Source organism: Xiphophorus couchianus, chromosome 14, assembly GCF_001444195.1.
Source record: "Xiphophorus couchianus chromosome 14, X_couchianus-1.0, whole genome shotgun sequence".
Lineage (NCBI taxonomy): Eukaryota > Metazoa > Chordata > Actinopteri > Cyprinodontiformes > Poeciliidae > Xiphophorus > Xiphophorus couchianus.
The window spans coordinates 1,671,210-1,689,044 of NC_040241.1; the positions used below are offsets into that span (position 1 = coordinate 1,671,210).

The 17,835-nt window shown below is 42.2% G+C and overlaps 1 protein-coding gene across 9 annotated transcripts in view; it reads right to left on the reverse strand.

Moving 5' to 3' along the window:
* nrxn2b (neurexin 2b) overlaps positions 1-17,835 on the reverse strand; it is an 811,562-nt gene that overhangs the window by 46,911 nt on the left and 746,816 nt on the right. For 7 of the 9 annotated variants that reach the window (XM_028038134.1, XM_028038130.1, XM_028038128.1 and 4 more), the window contains 2 exons: positions 17,630-17,801; positions 1,263-1,352 (listed from right to left, as the gene is read on the reverse strand). In XM_028038134.1, coding sequence (XP_027893935.1) covers positions 1,263-1,352; positions 17,630-17,801 — 262 coding nt within the window. The remainder of the gene's footprint in view (positions 1-1,262; positions 1,353-17,629; positions 17,802-17,835) is intronic. The other 2 variants (XM_028038131.1, XM_028038136.1) reach the window with 1 other exon arrangement.

Here is a 17,835-nt window from a genome sequence, read left to right on the forward strand (position 1 = left end):
TTGCTAAATCATTTTTTATTGATTCACTTTTTCATTCAACTTTAATCTCCCCAATCCTTTCTAATTTCTGTTTTAACTATTCCCAGCAATTGTGCATTCGCTGCGGCGCCACAGGAGAGCAAAGAAGTCAGTTTATGGGCGCTGAATATGAATACAAGGATTGTTTTGTTTTCATCAAATAAATATGTAGGCAGTTCATTTATCCTGTTTGTTTCTTGCAAAAAAAAAAAAAAAAAAAAAAAAAAAAAACCTCATCTTTCTCTCTGAGACAGAGTTTTATCTTCTAAATTCATCCTACTGTGTTTTCGGATAGCGTTTCAAAGAGAACCCCCTGAAGCTAACTGTCTTTACGCTTAGGTTGTGATCATCTCAATGCATCTCCAGTGCAAAAAAAGAAGCAGTGCATATATATTTATTTACCCCTGTAGGTTTTTTGTTGTTGTTGTTTTGTAATTTACTGGCTTATTCTTGTTTTGAAGAATCAACCACCTTCAGCAGCACAAACACACGGCACGAGACAAAGACAGGAAGGTTGGGACATTCGGTACTCAAAGGGTTAAAGAATGATGAGTTTAATGGGACCGCATTAAGAACTCAAGGCGCTGTCAGGTACAACACGGGCAGGGGCAAAGAAGGCGCCCGCTTGGCGCACTGAGTGCAGACTTCATACAAAAACGGTCCCTTTAACTTTTAGTGACTTTCATTGGAGGGGGGTTGTGGTTGGGGTAGAAGGGGTGTGGGATGGGGGTGAGGGTTAGGAGGTGAGGGGGGTGGGGGGATGGAGGGGTCCTGTACTCGGAAAAATCCAGTGCAAATCAAACTTTTTGTTTTTACATCCAGCCAACATTCAGCAAACAGAAGACACAGGAAGGAAGCGGTTTACATGTGGTCAGATTATTAAGGGTTATGTTGGGTTATTTGGAGATTAAAGCTCTGAAGAGATGCAGCCCCAAATTAGGGTGCCTTGGATAAAGACCCCTGAAACGTGGCCTTGTTAGAAACTATAGAGATATCTCTCTTTAAAAGCCAACCAAGGTGAAACTAAATCTGGTGGAACATGCTTCAATTCCAGTTGAGCTTCTCAACACCATAAAATCTGGTCGTTGCTACACTTGGTAGTTCTACAATGACGGGAGCCTATAGTTTAGTTCAGGAGCCAATCACATTTGCCCCTGTTGCATGGCACTGCACCTCCTCCAGAGCTGTGGTTAACGGTAGGTTAGGCGGTTAGATCATTAGTGGAGTTAAAGGGATTTTATTACCTTTTTCGAGTAGCCACTCATCAACTACCCGACCAAGTCGGTATGGGATTCTTTGTCTAGCAAGAGCCAGGCGCTCATTATCAAAGTTCCCTTTAAGAAATTTGGAGAAGACAAATTAGAAACAAAACGGTTACAGGCAAATCTGGAAGTTAAGAAAGTTAGAAGTTAGAAGGGCAACATTGCAAAAGGTTTAGCAGGTTATGAACTTTAAATCAGCTTTAGTTAGGACAGGAAGAACTTGATGTTGTTTTGGGCTGGTTTGTTCGGTTAGACAGGTTAACAACATTCTAGTTACCTTGAGTTTAAATTAGTTGTTTGTTTTAATCTGATGCCATGTTAAACAGATTTAAAAGTGATTTAGATGTAATTTTTTTTTTTAAGAACTTATCATAGCTCTTAGCACATTAGAAAAATCATTAGCGGTGACAAGATATGTTAAAGTCAGCAAAACCAGCAGTCAACACAAGTACAATAAGGAAGGATAAAGCAGTACAAGACATTTCAGTGTCAGCAGTAAAATATTGTTTCAAAAGGAGCATGACATAATCACACATTAAAAGAAAAACAAAAAACAAAACACATTTCGTGGTTGTTCTTAAGGAAAGCGCCTTGAAGTTCCCATTGCGGATAAAGAGTTGTCGTTTAGCCAAACGGCACCTCGAAATCTGACGGTGCTGCGGCGTTCAGACCCCTTGAATCACCGTTCCGTTTTTCACCTAAAGCAAAACGGATTAAGTAGATATGTCAGAGCACCAGTAGTTCTCAGTGCTTTACCCCCCTCTCCTCCCCACATACCCACAAACCTCCTCATGCGTTCATGGAGAACTTCTCATTGGCACTTGGCAATTAGTAGCACTTCATCAGCGTGTCAAAGAAGTTTCATCACTGCTGCGGCAACTTATTATCCCTCACTTCACTTCAATCAACCTCTGGGTCACGCTGCGTTGCATCTCCAGCACCGTCAACAGAGACGGCGCTGAAATTAGGGGGGGGGGGGGGATGAGGGGAGCTGATGGTGACCAGGCTGTGGTGTGTGTATGTGTGTGGGGGGGCTTGATGATGTCTGATGTGATGGATTAATTAGGAGTTATTGTCCATGTCAAAAGGCAGTCTTAGAAGATTACAGGCTAAATAAAAACCCAGTAGGGCTATGTTTAGACAGCGCTTTTTGAAAATAGGACAACTCACAAAAAACAAAACGTACACCTAACTTACTGGCTGTTTTAATAGGAAATCTGAGAAAGCAGAAGACTGGAGTGGTGCTGCTGAAATTATCTGCAGAGAGAGAGAGAGTGTGGGGGACTCATCCTGCATCCTATCTGGAGTGTACTTTGATTTAGCGGCGCCACTGCCCCGTGCTGCTGCAGCAGAGATCTAAAATAGACCACCTCTCGGTTCTGCAGTACCTACTTCCTCTCCCCAGGGGTCTCCCTACCCACGCCTGCCTGCATGCGCAAAACCGCCTCAGATAAGCAAAACAAAAACAAAAAAATAGAAAGAAAAAAGATGTGTTTGCATATGTAAAAGGCCTTGTTGTGTGTAAATTCTCTCGCCTGTTTGTGTGTGAGCAGGAGGGCTACATCAGAGAGCATAATGACAAGTTGATAGAAGAAGAAAAGCAGAGGATGGGAGGAAAGGCTGAAATGAGGGGAGGATAGAAGGATGAGTTAGTGTCAGAGCAAATGAACAGAAAATGACTCATCATAACAAAGATTAAACTTTAAAAAAAATCTAAATCTAAGGTTCGAAGAGAACCTAATCGGTGTTTCCTCAGTTCACCCTTCAGCTCTTTTAAATCAGCTGCACATTTTTGTTTTGACTCTACCTGCGAGAACAAACGGTGTTCTTTCCAAAACCGCCGTTTGTTCTAAATTACAAGAAAAAAACCACAGAGCAGCAATTACATGTATGTTTTGACATTGCACTTAAGATTAAGCGCGCTTCTGCTGTGCTTTTCTGGAAAGGCAGCGAGGCAATTACAGCCCTAACACAAGGCTGCGTAAGTAATGACACGGCCACTCTGCTGCAATCACTAAATTAGATAGAGAGAGAGAAAAACTGTGTTGGGCAGAAGGCCAGGGTGGGGTGTGGCAGGGTTGCCGAGGTTGTGGAGATAAAGCAAAAAAGGAAAACCGGCAGACGATTCCTATGTGGGTGGATGTTCTTCCTCCTAAAACCCTTCCTTTCCTCTGATTCACACTGTAACCTCCAGCAACCAAACCTGCTGTATGCACAATCTGTTTCATCCCCCTCTAGTGGCAGGGCTGAGACTCTACACTCAGAAATGTATTTTTTTACTCATCTTTTCTTCTCGAGGACATTTTTTTGTGTGCGATTCAGGCATTCTTTCCCTAATCCGTTCCCCCACGTCTTACTCGCTTATTCCACCTTTCTTGCCGGCTCTTTTCCTTCTTTTCCGGCTTGTCCCTACCTTGTTCTGAAACAATCCTTCATCCACGCTTCATTCTGTCCTTTCTTTCACCCTCCTGCCAAAATCCATTTCTGTCTCTCTCTGGCTAGTAACTTGCACGCCCCATTCTCTCCAACTTTCTCATCTTCCACTTTGCTTCATCTCCATTATTTCCTGTCTTCTTCCTTCCTCTTTCCACTGGGTCTGTTTTTAGCAATTTCTCATTTCTGTTTTTGTCCTCTTCCCCCCCCACCCCCCACAATCTCACTCACTCACTCACTCACTCACTCACTCACTCACTCACTCACTCACTCACACTTAATCTCTGATTTGTAACCACGTATTCTTTCTTTCCCTGAAAGGTTTGTTACTGGGAGATTAAATGTGGTACACTGTGGCGTGGTGCTTGCTTGCTATCTGTTACTGACGAATAGTGCAGCAGACAAAGTAATAACTGTACTGAGTGAACTGTATGCGGATGTATGCGGGGCTTTTTCTTTCTGCCAAACAGCAGCATGCAGCAACATCCGGATCAAGAAGCGGAGACTGCCATGACAGGGATTCCATCTACAAACTCCAAACACTGAAAGAAGTCTGGAAAAGAGAAAGCATTGTAGGGATGGAAACCTGGATGCGATTGAAAATCACAACATGTGACGAGAGCGGCAACAATTTCCTCCTGCTGGTCGGGTCTTTCGGTCCACAGGTGATCTAAATTCCTCCGTGTGCTTTCATCCATTTGGATCTGCGGAGAAATCTGTCGGTCTGAGCAAACCGGCTGAAGGTCATCAGAGTGGAGGAGACGGTGGGTGGTTGGCTGATTAAACAGCTGGGCCTCCGTTCCCAGGACTCTTACCTTTGCTTGATATGAATCTAGACTATTAAATCTCACACTTGTTTTTTTGTTTCTCCTAATTTACAAGGAAGGGGAAAATAAGCTAGTAGATCAGAAATGCTCAGAAATGTAATTGTTTTAGCTTTAAGTGCCCATTAATTGATGTGTGTACCAGTACAGTAGCATGCTGCCACAGTGACTTCTATAGACATTGTTCCTGTTAAAACTTTAAATTTCATAACGTTTTGAGGACCCGATGCAGGATAACACCATAAAGTAGTTTTCTTTTATCAATAAAAAAAACAACTAAATGCAGGAAAAATATTGGTATTATCAGGCCAACTCATGCCACACTTTTCAGATTTGTCTTTGTAATGAGCTACTTGTTTGGCCTATCAGAGTGGTTGGCACACTTTCGCTTATCTGCTCAACGCTAATAGCTTAGCTAAGTTTTTGCTTAGCGTCTCAGCGCTTTGGCTAACGTTGAGAAAGTTTAGCACACGTAGCTTCTCTCAAATTAATTTCTGCCGATAAATTCTAAAGTACCAATTGACTTGGTTGTTTTCGACGCTTTCAGTTGAATAAAGTTTGTGTTGAAATTTGGCTATCGACCCTTCAGAATTCAAGTAGTTAGACGTTTATTTTCATGCTCTTATTTTGAAGTGGGTGAATAACTTTATTTCAAACGAGAAACATACAAAAACAAGAAACAGACATAAATTAAATATCTAAGGGCATTTTAGAACATGTAAATTATAATGTCAAAATTAAATTGGTGCTGGAGGATTGTAGTCTTTCAAGGGCAGATAAGATCTGAATTGAAGTTAGCACTTTAGCATTAGCTTCTGCTAAATATTGTGCAGGTGTAGTGCTTTATTATTAGTGGAAAAAATATCTATAATGTTTATGATTAGACTGTTCATGCAGTATGACATGTACTCTCTTTTTTTCTCCCAAAAACTGTTTCAAACAAGAAACAAAAGAACAAATAGAACACAGACAGTAGAGAACAAGCTATAAATACAATAAAATGTAATGACAAAATTTATTTGGTGCTCAAAGGTTGTAGTTTTTAAGAGCAGAAACAATTTGAATTGAAGTTAGGACCTTAGCATTAGCTTCTGCTAAGTACCATGTTGCTGTAGCGCTTTAGCATTAGTAGAGTCATAGTTTACCATTAGTGCTTTCAGGTTAGCATAACTATTTTTTTAGCTAGCTGGTTTATCACACAGAACCTCATTAAAAATGGAGACAAGGTGTATGAGTCTTTCTGCCTGGCTCTGTAGATGAACGTCGTTAACGTTCAGTCACATCTCTTTTCTGACTCATTGATGAACACTCAAAATAACACTTGATAGCATATTGCTGCTCTTAAATGAAGGCATGGGCCATAACTCCCCATGAGTCATACTCGGGCAGCTTGCTTGAAGCCCCAACCCCCCCCTGTGGTTTGGACTATCCATCCAAAACCCTGTCTGTGTTTCCTTTGGCACCTCATGTCTGCTGCCAGACGGTTTGTCCAGATAACGGCTATGATGGGACCAGTTCAGGGAAGGTGTCACATCTGCCGTGCCACAGGGAGGGGCAGGTACACACAGCCTGATTGGCACCTGGGGATGGGGGCGGGGGGCAACAGATGCATCGGCACACGGGGAGTGTAAACTATCTGCTTCGATGAGCGTCTGGGACGACTTGCCTTCAAGTGCGATGATAACCAAATCTTTTGCCTTCCATGTCATTGCACATGTGCACATTTGTGTGGTGGCATTTGACCGTGTGATGCTCTGAGAGGCCAGCTGGATATCATGTCGCTCTGCAGGCGGCCGGATGCCCTTGTACAGGACACCCACACTGGAAATCTATTCACGAGAATGGAGATTACACTGGAGACGGTTGGCCCGCGGCCACGCCGCTCTGCCAGTCTTCGACTGAAACCTCCCCCTGTAATGTTAGTCTGAGTCTGCCAGCTACTTCATTCAAATAATTACACAAAGAATTCATCAGAATTTTACCGTTTCTCCACGTTTCCCAAGCTGAGTTTGGAGTTTGTGAAATGAGGGAAAAGTCCCTCCTAACCCACTCATTTATTTACATCAAACACGTCCCCCCTGCACTCATGTCTGCCTGTGTTTTAATCACATGGCTGTCATCGCTTTAACAATTCGTCATCTCTCGTCTATGCAGCACTTATCGGTCCAACAGCTCGTTTTCATTTCTTCCCTCCACCACCTTTTATCTCAGCCACAGATTGATTTAATGCAAGAGCTGCTCCCAGAGTCAGCCGAAGGATCCCCCTCCTCTCCTCCCCATCCACCCGCCTTTAAAAAAAAAAAGAAAAAGAAAAAAAACGTGTAGAAATCAAAGTTGTCACTTCTCTAATTACCCAGAGCAATCTTTTTCCTCTGCCGATCTGCACTACTTAACTCCCTCTCTCCTCTTCATTACTTTCTTGACTATTTCTCTGCTCTCTCCTTCTCTCTCTCTCCCCATCATTCCATAGCCACAGGCCAATAATTTGAGATACCTTCCAACTGTGCAGGATCCAATCAGATGGAGTCGCAGAGCACCAGAGGCCCAATAAGAACCAACAGAATGTCACCAGTGACGAGCGACTAAGCTGGCTGCCTTCAGTTCCCTCTCGCTCTCTCTTTTTGGTTGTACTGTTTTGTTTCTGTATGTGCAAAACGTAATGAAAACCCTAAACTAGAAAATCACATCAAGCGTCAGCCGTTCCTCAGCTCGTGTTGCCATATCCCTGGAGCTCAAGCGTTGTCACTCAACCCATACAGTAGCTGTCATGAAGATATTGGAGTAAAAACTTCTTTGAGACTTTAACCCAATCTCACGATAATTAGGTCTCATCACAAGTCCTGATTTACATCCGCTACGACCAGACACACGTTCAGTGATGCACTGCCGGAGGCTACCGCAACAGAGCATCGTGTCCAAAAAAACTCAAGTCAGCTTAAAAAACAAAAAACAAAAAAAACACAAATGGCTGCTCATCTGTAGAATCCTCACAGTGAAGAGGGGCTTCCTGCCAGCCCTGACAGGAGATTCACCCCTCTACATGATCCATCATGTTCTGCCCAGTGAACCATTAAAGCTACGGAAGACTGCCTTCCCTGCGTCTTGTTGGGAGGCCCAAACTGCTGAAGCGAAATCTAGTCCACATTCAGCTAAAGTCCCTCCCGCCTCCAGTCATTTGTCTGACTGCGGCATCTTGCGCATAAGCGCGCCCCCCTCTCCTACCCTAATCCGTGTGCTCTTACTTTGCTTTCAGCTACTCTTTCGACTACTTTCAGAGTGCTCTCATGTTGCTTTTGCCAACAGGCAGAGGGGAGGCTGATCTTCTTGGCTGCTTCAATCTCCTTCTCCTCAAAGTGTCTTTATCTTCCCTGTTTGCTCAGACGCCGCTCGGTTCGGCTCTCCGTCTCCGCCGCGATGGAGCTCGCAAAGACAAAGATGGATGCCGAGCAGACAGTGGAGGCATATGAGTAATGATAAAGAGAGGAAGGATGAAGTGAGGAGCAGAGAAGAGCGCTGTGTTGACCCCTTTTTCTTACACCATTTATCTGAGATGTAAGAACATCTTAGCGGCTCAGCTGGAAGAGCTGGGGCTGACCTCGCCGCTACAAAGACTTTCTGCTCCTCTGTGAATCCACCAATCTCATCTTTCTAGTTTCCTGTCTCAAACATCCAACTTTCATTTTGAAAGAGCCCTTTCAAAATTGCCATTCCATTGAGGGGGAATGGCAATTTGCTAGTTATTCCATCTTGTCCTGTGCCACCTTGTTCTGTCTATGAGGACGATGATGACTTCTAGATGTACCCTAGAAAAGTCTTTGGTTTTGAGTTTTGCAATTTCTCGTGAAGTATAACATCAAAAGCAACCACATTTACCATGGTTTAAAATTACTAAAACTACACAGAGGCATGATTAGGGTTTAGTTTGGTGTGCTCCTCATCGTTGGGGTGAAGGTGGACACCATGCTGAGATTCAAAAGACCATCGTCCCGTTTACACAAAGCTGGTTTTCAGTGACACCATAACATTTTTGCTGTGATCTTACACTTGTAAGAAATGAGGAAGACATAACAAATGTGCAAGGCAGCCAGTGTTTGGTTTGGGAAAAACTCACAAGTGAAGGATGCTTTGTAAAGAGAGGAATTTCTAGAAACATACATACTCAATAGCTACCTTAAAAAAGTAGTCTTCATCATATGGCAGCAACTCCATGCATTTAGGCATCTAGACAAGCTGAAGACCCTTTGCTGAAGTTCAAGCAACATCAACAGAGTGGTGAAGAAAGTTCTTGTCTTTAAATATGAGATGTTGGTGCCAGATTAGCTGGTCTGGGCTTTTTTTATACTGCTTCATGCATAGCCATCTCTCCCAGGTTTACAGAGAACGGTACAAAACAATGAAGAGAGAATAATACACAGTAAGCCTCTGTTATGTGAACCAAAATGCCTCGACATAGAAGAACAGGCAGACTGGTTCGATATGATAGAAATACAACATTCGCTCAAACAATCAATGGGTACAACCGGTGTGTACCATCTCTTAACATACAGCATGTTGAACCTTAAAGCGGCAGAACACATCTGATCCTACCACGAGAGAAAACACAGGAAACGAAGGCCACAGCCTGCACAGGCTCATCAAAATTGAACAACAACAGAGTGGAAAAATGTTGCAGAGTCTGATCAATTTTAATGTCAGCTACAATGTGGAACAGTCCAAATCTGTCCAAAACAATTTGTCCTTAGCAGTATAAAAGTAGGGATCCATTGTGTTTTTATCAACAGCTCAGGCTGATGGAGGTGGTGCGATGGTGTCTTGGTGCCCCTAAGACATCTTATTGACAGATGTAGGTAGTGAGGAGTTATATTCAGGTGAGCAACATTTTGGGAGAAACTTACTTCTAGCAGTTTTACTTTTTGCTCACAATTGAATTAAACTGTTTTGAAGCAAATCTACTTTTACTTGTGTACAATTTCTGGCTACCATCTTGAATTACTCCACTGATTTACAAAACAAGCTTCATTCTGCTACTCTTAGTTTGTGTCTGTTCACCATGCTGTTCCAGGTGGAGGGCAGGTAAATACATAAACCCATTTCATAAATCAGAATATAATTAAAAAGTCTCTTTATTTCAGTAACTCAATGTGAAGACATTATATAAGATAATTAGATAAAGACTGACATTTTAACACCTTTATTTCTTTACTTCTATTTTCTGTCTCTGCCAGCAGTTAATGAAATTAGAATATTACATAAAACCAATTGTAGAACGTTTGTAGGACTTTTGTAGGAAATTGTAGGACTTTTTATTGAACACATTTTTACTCTTACTTGAGTAAATTTTTGATTTTTTTGCTTTGTTTCTTTAATCTGACACATAAAATAAAGTCAGTCACTTAGGGAAAGTAAGGGATTCACCCTGATATTAGTAAGGTGTCATCAACAAAGTGTCCAGTAGTAGTTTGACGACAATATTGAAAAGAAAAAAAAAAGTTAAACATTTTTTGTTTTTCAGGTTTTTCTGCTGCATTCTTTTCTCTTCCAGTCTCTTTGCCCATTTCCCTTTTTCTAACTTTTTGTCTTTGTTTAATGAAACCCTGCACACTATGTCAAGCTACGCCAAGCTGCCAGCTAATCGCTCTTACAGGAATCACCTTGTTAGTGTAAAAATACAATTTTATGCCAGTCGGGCTGCATTATGTTTGACATTTTCATGGGTTTAGTGAAAAAGATTGGAACAAATTATGTGTTTCCGTGACAGGCTGCGACAAAGTGCCTAAAGATATAATTTAAGATGGCTTTCCGCGAGTGGTTTATGTGCAGACAAAACGATGGGTTCATCTATCCATACGAATACTTATCTGTTTACATAAAGTAGAGGTTTCTTATAAGCGGTTTAACTTTATTTTATTTCTTTAATCCTCTATCAGTTAGTGAAATGCAGCAACACAACAATAAAGCCGTTCACAAGACGTTCAGAAAACTTGGACATCTCATGCTAAGTGGCTCTAAAGAGCAGGCTTGTCTCCTTGGCAGCTGCATGTAGCAACACACTCTATATATACCTATACATGTGACTCAATAGCAACAAATAAATGGAGAACTGCACATCGCACTTGACCACTGTGAAACATTTTCTCCCTTGGAGCTCTGCCTTTCTGCTAGTTTCTGGAGCAGCTTTTGAAAGGGCAGCCGGCTTCTTGTAAGAGGGGGATTATTGCTGCTGGCGGCCCCTCACTCGCTAACGCTGACCTCTCCTCTGAGAGTCTGAGCGCCGTGTTCGGCAGAGAGAAGCTCTGAAGATCTCGAGTAAAGGCACATTTTGTAACAAAAAGAGAGACAGACTGTGCGGTTCGTCGTGTCCTTCAACGAAGAACGGCGACTCCGGCAGAATTAGCGCTACAACACGGCAGGAAATGCTGGTAAAAGCAGCTGGCGGAACAGTGGGGATGTGATGTGTTCAATGTCAGTCATCTCGCAAATGATTCAACATTCAGTGTACAGATAAGCTAGCTTTACTTGTCTAACGTTAACACCTCTATCTAATCAGTAAAATAAAATAAAATGGCGCAAATTGGAATTACGAAAATAAATTGGCTCAATGGAAATACGGCAACTTTGAAAAAGCTATTTTTTGGAGGAAAAAAAAAAAGCGGAAAGATGAGGTTTTTCACTAGTATTGAAATGTGTGTATTTCGCAAAACTGCAGTGTAAACACTTTTTGTTTTGCATTTTTCACAACCGTTTGTATACAGTAGCAACGCGCTTATTTGTAGGTGCATCATTCCAATGTGTTGAATCTGTCACTTTTCTGTGAAATCGCAGACTACAATTTCCCCAAAACGCTGCATACGTATCGCTCCTGAGGCTTGTTGCTCCAATGTAAGATGGCAGCATCTCCTCTGATTGGCTGGTAGATCACGAGCACTTGCACCATGGCTGAATGCTGTTTACATCCATTCATGCCATTATTTTTAGTGAACAAACTTTTCCATAAGTGATTTTAATTGCGCTTCTTTTTTAACGGAAACAACCCAATAAGCTTCTTTTCCAACATTAGCAGAATAAGGGCAAAGTTTTGTGCACATTTGTAACGGAAACACAGCTGCTGTCATGTCTGAAAGTATAGGAATAAAGAGTTGTGTCTGAGCCAAAGAGGAAATTTGGTTAAACTTTGCCCTTTTTAAAAAAAAAAAGAAGAGTAAAATACAGTTAAGACAAAATGTCTGTCAATTGTGTGATGTGTAAGTTTTTATTGTAATGGCTGACAAAAACCATTACGTCATGTGCTATTGATCACATTACATCAAATGTAAATGTGAAGAAAACTAACTTAAATTTAGAGCTTTAATAAATTGAAATGAAGACTGGAAAGAAATGATCAAGATCTAGAATAATCTAGAATCTAGAAGGATGTACATGGATAATTTAGATCTGAATGATCTAAATTATCCATGTGAAGATGGATTGTCAGAGATTTGTCTGTATTTTCAAACTTGAAAAAGTTGAGGAGAGGAGAAAAGTACTGACAGCAGGGGAATCAATAATTGTGCCACTGATATTACTTTATAGAAAAAAAAGTATCTTTTTAATATAGGATCATTTTTTTGTATTCGCTGTATAAATATATACTCAAATTAAAGTTTGGATATGTCCACAATTTTCTGCGCATTAATGCTACTGCAATAAAATAATGTATTTGAAGGCCTACTGCACATTATTATCAGCATTTGTTTTGATTTGTGGAAATTTTGGGTTGAATAATTTGAACAAATATCGACCACAAAAGAACAGAAATGGGCAGAGGGCTCCCTGACAGAGATAGTTTACATTCACAAGGTTATTCTCACCAATTCATCAAATCAGATCAGAACCAAAGGCGAGCTATTTGCTAAAGTATTTACAGAATTTAGCAATGTGAGTTCTCAGTTTTTATTCATTTAATGAGTGAAAAACATTGGCAACGCTTTATTTGAAGGGGTGTGAATAAGACTGGTATAACACTGTCATAAATATGACATAACATCTGCCATGAACATGAAGGAGTCTTCATGAATATTTACTTTAATGCAAAGTTGCATTAAAAGTTGCATTAAAAGTGTCAACTTTGCATTATTCAGTAAATAATGCCATTTTAATGCAAAGCTGCATTCAAATTTGGATTAAATGTCAATTGAAAGTGTCAACTTACAATAATAATAATAATTTTAATTTGTCATGTATTTTCATAAACAAAAGTCTCAAAGTGCTACCCAGACGTAGTTGCGGAGCACAACGTTGAAAATCAATGGTAAAATATGATCGCAACTTTGAATTAAAAGTGCCATTATTTACCAAAAGACTCCTTCATGTTCATGACTCCTTCATGTTTCATGCCATGACAGGCGTTACACCTGTCATGACATTACATGACAGGTGTAATGCCACGTCAGTCTTATGCACACGCCTTCAAATAAAGTGTTACCAAAACGTTTGCTACTCTGTGGTTTGGCTACTCGACCGGAGCATCACTCAAACATTGTGAGATGTTGACAGAAGAAGTGAGGTCAGTGTGTGAACCAGCTTCAGCTGTCTGACAAAAATAGGATTCAGCACAGAAACTGAAGCAGTCTGACTCTGAACACTGACTCAGCCGCTATGTTGTTGTAAATTGTGGATCTGAAAATAATCGCCTTCTTTGATCCATCAGAAAGTACTATTCTTAAAGAATAAAAGAAAATTGTGTGTGAAATTGCACCATTATCGTGTTACACGGAAGCGCCGCCAACGCCGGCCTGTTTATGCGCGGCCGGTTCGCTGCTGTTGGGGTGACGCCGGTCTGCTTTCACCCAGCTCCAGCCGAGGCCATTTTGGGAATAAGAGAGGTGGGGATGCGCCACTAACTGTTGCCACGGCAGTCAACGGCGACACCAGACATATGGAATTAGCTGACCCTGGCCCTTCCTCCCCCCTCCGTCCGACACGTTTCGTCTGCTCTCCGTCCGTCATGTGCACGCATGCGTGTACACACATAAACAACCGAGGCACAGAAAAATACAGGATACATAGCCAATGTGCTGCGCGACGCAGACACGCGCACTGTCACACGTAGATCAGACGCGGACCAGACCCAGACTCCCCTCAGGACGGCAAACATCACTTCGTGGGACATCAGACGACGTGTTGCGTTGCCATGGAATGCTCCTGACCCGTGACGGCCGTGTTGGCTGTCAACATCTTGTCTCTCCGGATCATCCGCTTACGAACGCAGACCTCAGAGGGAGCCTTTTGAGGAAAACTACACAACCGGCCCCGGAATGTGACAACCATTAGGGAGCGAGGCCGTCTATTAGCATAAGTGTGTGTATGAAAATGATAACGTACCACTGTCTTCCTTTGTCTCGTTTCTTTTAAGTGGGCAAGCATCGTCCTCTGCTTGCCCTCTGGGACCATTTATTCTGCTCAAGCTGAGACAAGAAAAAAAATATGCTCATGTAACTTTCTGTATGTGCAAAACATTGTGGCAGGCCTCACAATGACATGGTATCCCAATGAGACTGCCTGATGCAGGCCATGACAGCCCCTCTAGGGAAGGAGATTAAACAGGAAGCTTCATGTCCTTGTTTTTAAGGGATTAGACAAATTTAAAACCTGCTATGCCAAAACTGAACTCCTGCTTGAAGACACCTTTCATGACAACCTCTTAAATCGGGTTCTACTGAGACGGCATTCCAGTAACACTGCATGCAGAAAACAAAACTGGCTCAGACTGGGGGTATTGACTATTGTCTTTCTCATTTAGAGAATTACAATCTGGATCGCACGAATTTGTTTTCACGTCGCAAAAGTGTTTACAAAATACAACCTGTCTTTACAGGGGGTTAGCAAGATCTCAAGGCACAAGATGCAACAATGGCATTTAAGTCAACTCTGTCTTAACTCTACCCAATCGTCACCAACGTGTGATTTGTTTTGGTAAGTCTAAGCCTTTATTACGAGTCTCGGAAATGAATGTTTGAGACTTTTACTTTGAAGTAAGAAAGGAAGTGGTTCTTTCTAGGTCCTCTTTCTGTTGCCAGCTATAAAAAGACTTCTCTTAGGGATAGAGGGTAACATTTGGTTTTAAAACCATAAAATCACTGAGCTTTGGGTACTCAGCCAGTAAGTATATTGCAGCTGGCTAGCTTTCCAGTTGATTTTTCCAACTCATGGGTCAGGATTTACGAGTTTCGACTACAAATGGAACCTAACAAATTTTACAGTTTTTCATTTGTTGTAATTGGCGATGATGAAACGAGAGGCAACTGGCCAGGGTCTCCACAAAAACCTCTATGAGCCACATCCTGGGAGTTGCTACCCTCCTTCCTTCTTTGTTCTTTCTGTTTTATAAAGAAAATAAAGCTATTAAGTTATTACAATATGTTGTAATTACTTATTAACGGTAATAACTCCAATAACGGTTGGAGACCAAAATTGTGACATATTCTTCAGCTAAACAGTATGAAATAGTAGGATGAATGTATGTTTGATCAAGTAGTGATGCTTGTGTAGTGCTTTGTTAAAATAAAGTACTAAACTGTGGGCTAAGCAATATTGATGTCAAGTGGAGGAAAACCATCCATGTTATGTCAGTAAGGATGTTTGTGTTTTTCTACTCCTTGCGTTTCATTTCCTTTCATTTCATTCTCTGGTAATTTGTTTACTTTGTACCTAATTTGCCCAAAGAGTGTCAAAGAACTAAAAGCCAAGAGCATTGACTATTTTCTACATAGTGCAAATAAGTTTATCGATCAATTAGGCCGGGCTCCTTATGGGTTTCAGTGCATCTCAGACGAGAGTGTGAGATTACATGACTAGAGCAGAAGTCTTGGGAAGGGTTGCCAGTTGCTGGTCGTTTTGCCACACCACAGGTTGCCCTCCTGACCTCTGAAGACTAGAACGGAGATTTTGGTAGGTATTCAGAGGTGATGCTCAGTATAAATGTTTTGGTTGGTGCCATTAGTCATGGTCTGCATTTTAGGATGTTTTCACACCTGATAGTCCGGTAGACTGGGTCGGCTGGGTCGGTTGGAGACCAAAATTGTGACACTTGAAGCTAGTGCTTTAGCATTAGCTTCTGCTAACCGTGTTGGTGCAGCGCTTTAAAGTTAGCAGAACGAACGTTTATGGTTAATACTTTAGGATTAGCAGGGTGCCTACCACTGAATAAACCCCCAAATTGAATAAACCCCCAAACAGTAGGTTTTATCTTTGCCCTGGACACTGGCTTTCTCACCACACCCTTTTTTGTGCACCTCATTTGTCAAAGTTTCCACCTCTGTCCCTCCCTCATTCATCCCTCCTCACTTTTCTTTTTTTTTTTTTTTTTACAGTGTAGCCTCCTCTAAGACTTTGCTCCCTTAAAGTGTAACATATCTGCTTTCACCAGAATGCCACTGAGCCAGAAAGTGAAGGCCAGGAGTCTTTTGGACTGAAGTCTCCACCAAAAAAAAAATGGTTTGAGCGAATCTGTCTAATGTGGATGAATCCAAGCTCATCTGTTTTCCTCCTGCAGTCCTCATAACCTTTTCAAACTTCATTTAAGCTCCAAACCCCCACCGGGCGGGCGAATCCAGAACTTATCAGATAAACTAACAAACAGAAACAAAACAACAGACGTCACATGTTGATCAGCGGTAGGAAAAGGAAAGAAGCGTTTGATGAGGCCACCCACAACGGTAGGGTGGAGGGCGGAAGGAGTGGGGGTAAAAAAAAAAGAGAATACTTTATGTTCTGTGCATTCATGTTTCTTGATGAAACAAAACCTCGATCCGGATGGTGACATGGAAGTTGTCGGTGTTAACAGGCTGCTCCGCTGTTCTCCTTTAAGCGGCAGAGTGCTATCTTTGGAGCGCGTTCGGCGGTGAAAAGGGCTGCATTTCCATCATAATAACGAGTGAAAAGAGTGAACTGTCACAAGGCGCTTCCTCCTCTGGCTGTGATGCATGCCCCTCAGTCTGGCCTCGCTGTGCTGATGGATGAGCAGCAGAACGAGCTTCTCTCAATGCCAAAACAGAACCCCCCCCCCTTTCTGTCCGCCCTCCACCCATTGCAGGATCACTGCTGTGGCGACGAATGTCACAGTCTTTTCGCTCCGTACCTCATGTCAACAAGAGGAAATATCACGGCCGCATTAGCAGCCCCTCTCCCCGTGTGTTCGAACAATGCCGTTACAAGCGAAGCACTTTTAGATAATGGAGATGAAAGGTGATATTGACAGGGCTGGGAAAGGAAGGGAGGTGGGATCCTCATTTCGTATTCAGGTTGCTTAGTTTCAACATCATCATTAATGCAGGCTGAGAGTCCAGCTTACCCCCGGTGTTTACCCATATGCAAAACCCATGTTGGGAACAGAAATAAGAGGCGCTTTCCTTTGAACAACCACGTACAGCAGGAGGGAGGGAGACACACGTTGGAGAGAGAAATTCACTCTGAGCTTCTGAATCACCACAAATAGGCTGGAGATTCAGGCAGAAATAGAAAAGCGTGATTATGCTTTAACGACTGGTGGGGGAATTAGCACACTGCCAGCAGTGACTCACAGGGTGTTTGGTCTCATTTAAATGTCATATGTTGGAATAACGTTGAGCTTCTCTTTACGCGGAAGCCAAAGCAGGATTTGGAAACGTCACCTCACACTTTCACGGGATGAAAAGTTTCTCCTCCTTCAATTTGTTTTTTTTTTTTTTCTTCCCTGTCTGGGATATTAGCATTCAGCTGACCTCCATACAAGTCCGGGCTCCACAGTGCCAGCGGCTACAATGGTAGACCAACTGCACAGGGCCGATGATCTTAGATGGAAGATTACTTGCCTCGGGAAGAATGTTTGGTTCTTCCTGCCTTTTGGACCAGAACCTGACTTAATCTGTTTGAATAAAACAGGCGTTCTCTGAGGGTCGCAAAAAAACAAAACAAAAGCAAAATAAATTAAAGTCAATTCAAAACTATCTTTGAATAAAACAAGGTAGAGGAGGTAATAGCTACTTTCTCTCTCCAATGTGTTCTTCCAAACTTAGCAAACTTCATTACCCTGACGTTCTATATTACATTAACCCCAGAGCGGGGGCTGGGGCCTACCTGAGGGGAAACGTTCGATGACGGGCTGGTTGTCCACCTGCAGCGTGGCGTTGCCGCCACTGCGTGTGAATCGCACCACATGGTATTTGCCGTCGCTCACCATCACCGCACTCTCCTCGATGGTGATGTCGTCTGTTCCCACGTTGAAGATCACGCCGACCTTTCCCCGTTCCTACAAACGGAGAGCAAAGACAACTTTTATTAGA